Source organism: Nicotiana attenuata, chromosome 6, assembly GCF_001879085.1.
Source record: "Nicotiana attenuata strain UT chromosome 6, NIATTr2, whole genome shotgun sequence".
Lineage (NCBI taxonomy): Eukaryota > Viridiplantae > Streptophyta > Magnoliopsida > Solanales > Solanaceae > Nicotiana > Nicotiana attenuata.
Window position 1 is genome coordinate 94,678,547 of NC_031994.1, and position 2,739 is coordinate 94,681,285.

Consider the following 2,739-nt stretch of genomic DNA (forward strand, 5'->3'; position numbering starts at 1 on the left):
ATGGAAGGTAATGCAGAGCGTGCGGTGATAGAAGCTGCAAGGCCCAATCTTGCTAATATGACTCAGGCTATTGTGAAGCCTGAGATCACAGGGCATTTTGAACTCAAAAAGTACATGGTACAGCTGATTCAGTCCACAGGGCAATATATGGGTCTATCTCATGAAGATCCGCAGAGGCACATTTAGAATTTCTTGGAAATTACGGATACCTACAATTATCTGAACGTTTCCATGGACTATGTCAGGCTGACACTTTTTCCCTTTTCACTATTGAGGGAAGCTAAGGAATGGTTGTAGAAAGAGCCCACAAACTCAATCCACACTTGGGATGATCTAGCAAGGAAATTCTTAATCAAGTTTTTCCCACTAAGAAGACAAAGTCATTGAGGAGTCAGATTCTTGGGTTCGACAACGGGATGGCGAGACACTTCGTCAAGCTTGGAAAGATACAAGAAGCTACTCAGAGATTGCCCGTACCATTGTCAGACTGATGAGGTATTGGGACACACTTTTGTTGACGGGCTAGATGAGGCCTCAAAGATGAATCTTGATTCAGCTTGTGGGGTTAGTTGCATGGCGAAATCGTATAGTGAAATCCAACTCTTGCTAAATAACTTCACTGCTACTAATCATAACTGGCAAAGAGATGGGGATTCACGAAAGGAAATTAAACAAATAGCAGCCAGGTTGATTGAGCTTGATGACTTCTCAGCCATGAGAGCTGATATAGCAAAATTGGTAAATCAGGTGAATAGAATGACAATGCAACAAACACAACAGATGCATCGTGTACAACAGATGTCTCTTTGTAGCGAACTATGTGGAGACAATCATATGAGTAACATGTGCCCCACGAATCCTGAATCTATATACTATGTGGGGCAACAGAGCAGGGGTCCAATGAATCAGAACACACAATATGGGAACATTTACAACCCAAATTGGAATAATCATCCCAACTTCTCATGGGGTGGAAATCAGCCGAATCAGACTCATTATATACCCCAAGGAAATTTCAATCAACCTCAGAAGCCACCTCAACAGGTAGAAGAGAGTACGAATGATTTGTTGAAGAAGTTGTTGCTTGACAATCAACAGCTCAAGACCGATTTCAGAGATTTGGAGCGCCAAATGGGACAGCTTACCAGTGCTCAAAACACTAGACCAGCTGGAGCTCTTCCAAGTGACACTGAAGCTAATCCTAAGGCATCCCTTAATGTCGTGTCGTTGAGGAATGGGAGACAATTGGAAGAAGTTCAGTCGAAAAAGAGGAAACATATGACTTTTAATGAGAAGCCAGCCACTATAGAATCAACATCCGAAAAATCTAAGGAGTCAGAGAAGCTAGTTGAAGAGGCGGTGGCTGAGCAACTCCCACCATTGGTTGCAAGGCCACCACCACCGTTCCCTCAAAGATTGCACAAAGTCAAGGATATCGCCGCGTATAAAAAGTTTCTTGATATTTTAAAGCAGGTGCGGATTAATATTCCATTGGTTGACATATTACAAGAAGTACCCAAATATGCAAAGTACATCAAGGACATAGTGGCAAATAAAAGGAGGATGACCGAGTTCGAAACCGTGGCACTCACTGAGGAGTGTAGCTCAAGAATTCAAAGCAAGTTACCTTAGAAAGTGAAGGATCCAGGTAGTTTCACTATCCAAATCTCGATTGGTAAACATGCAGTTAGGCGATCTTTATGTGATCTTGGAGCAAGCGTCAATTTGATGCCGCTATCTGTGTTCAGAGTATTGGGGTTGGGTGAGCCGCGCCCAACAACGGTAATCTTACAGTTGGCTGATCGCTCCCTTTCTCATCCTGAAGGAGTGACTAAAGATGTGCTAGTTCAAGTGGGGTCTTTCATATTCCCTGTTGATTTCATTATCCTAGACTACGAGCTTGATTAGGAAGTCCTATTTATTTTAGGGCGTCCATTCTTAGCCACGGGCCAAGCTATTATTGATGTTTGCGAAGGGAAGATGACGATGAGAATAGGTGATCGAGTTGAGGTATTCAATGTTTATAAAGCACTCAGGTTGCCAGCCCACTATGAAGAGCTATCTATGATCTCTGTAGTGGAAAGTTATGCCACATCATTAGTGCCCTATATGAGCCCTGTAGATCCTGTTGAACAAGTGTTGATTGGGGATGAAGAAGATAGTGAAGATGAAATGATGGGAGAAATTGAGCAAGTACTGGATATGTCCTGCAGTTATGTCCATGGGTTTGGAAAATTTGAGGAGTTGGACAGTCCTGTCACTCTGAGCCCTCCTAAGTAATCCATTGAAGAAGCTCCGAAGCTAGAACTTAAGCCCCTTCCAGCGCATCTGTGCTACGCTTATTTGGGGAACTCTGAGACATTGCTCGTGATTATCTCTTCCAGCTTACTAACACTCAAGAAGAAAAATTTCTCAGAGTACTCCGCGAGCATAAAAAGGCTATTGGGTGGACTATTGCTGACATCAAGGGAATTAGTCCATCGGTTTGCATGCATAAAATCCTCTTGGAGGATGAACACCGCCCTAGTGTGAAGCAGTAGAGGAGGTCAAATCCCATTATGAAAGAGGTTGTGAAAAAGGAAGTAATCAAGTTGCTCGATGCAGGTATCATTTTTCCTATTTCTGACAGCAACTGGGTAAGCCCAGTTCAATGTGTGCCCAAAAAGGGGGGATGACTGTGATTGAGAATGAGAAAAATGAGCTAATTCCTACTCACACTATGACGGGGTGGAGAGTCTG

General features: G+C 43.2%; 1 protein-coding gene across 1 annotated transcript; it reads left to right on the top strand.

Annotated features, from left to right (window-relative positions):
* On the top strand, window positions 1-1,908 carry LOC109228121. The gene is made up of 3 exons (XM_019393300.1): window positions 1-117; window positions 487-1,600; window positions 1,688-1,908. The coding sequence occupies exons 1-3, from the start codon at window positions 1-3 to the stop codon at window positions 1,906-1,908; spliced, it is 1,452 nt and encodes a 483-aa protein (XP_019248845.1).

Coding starts and splice junctions, on each gene's coding strand:
- LOC109228121 (XM_019393300.1), top strand. CDS start 1: ATGGAAGGTAATGCAGAGCGTGCGGTGATAGAAGCTGCAAGGCCCAAT. Junction 118..486: donor TTGAACTCAAAAAGTACATG/GTACAGCTGATT, acceptor TACCATTGTCAG/ACTGATGAGGTATTGGGACA. Junction 1,601..1,687: donor CGTGGCACTCACTGAGGAGT/GTAGCTCAAGAA, acceptor GTAAACATGCAG/TTAGGCGATCTTTATGTGAT.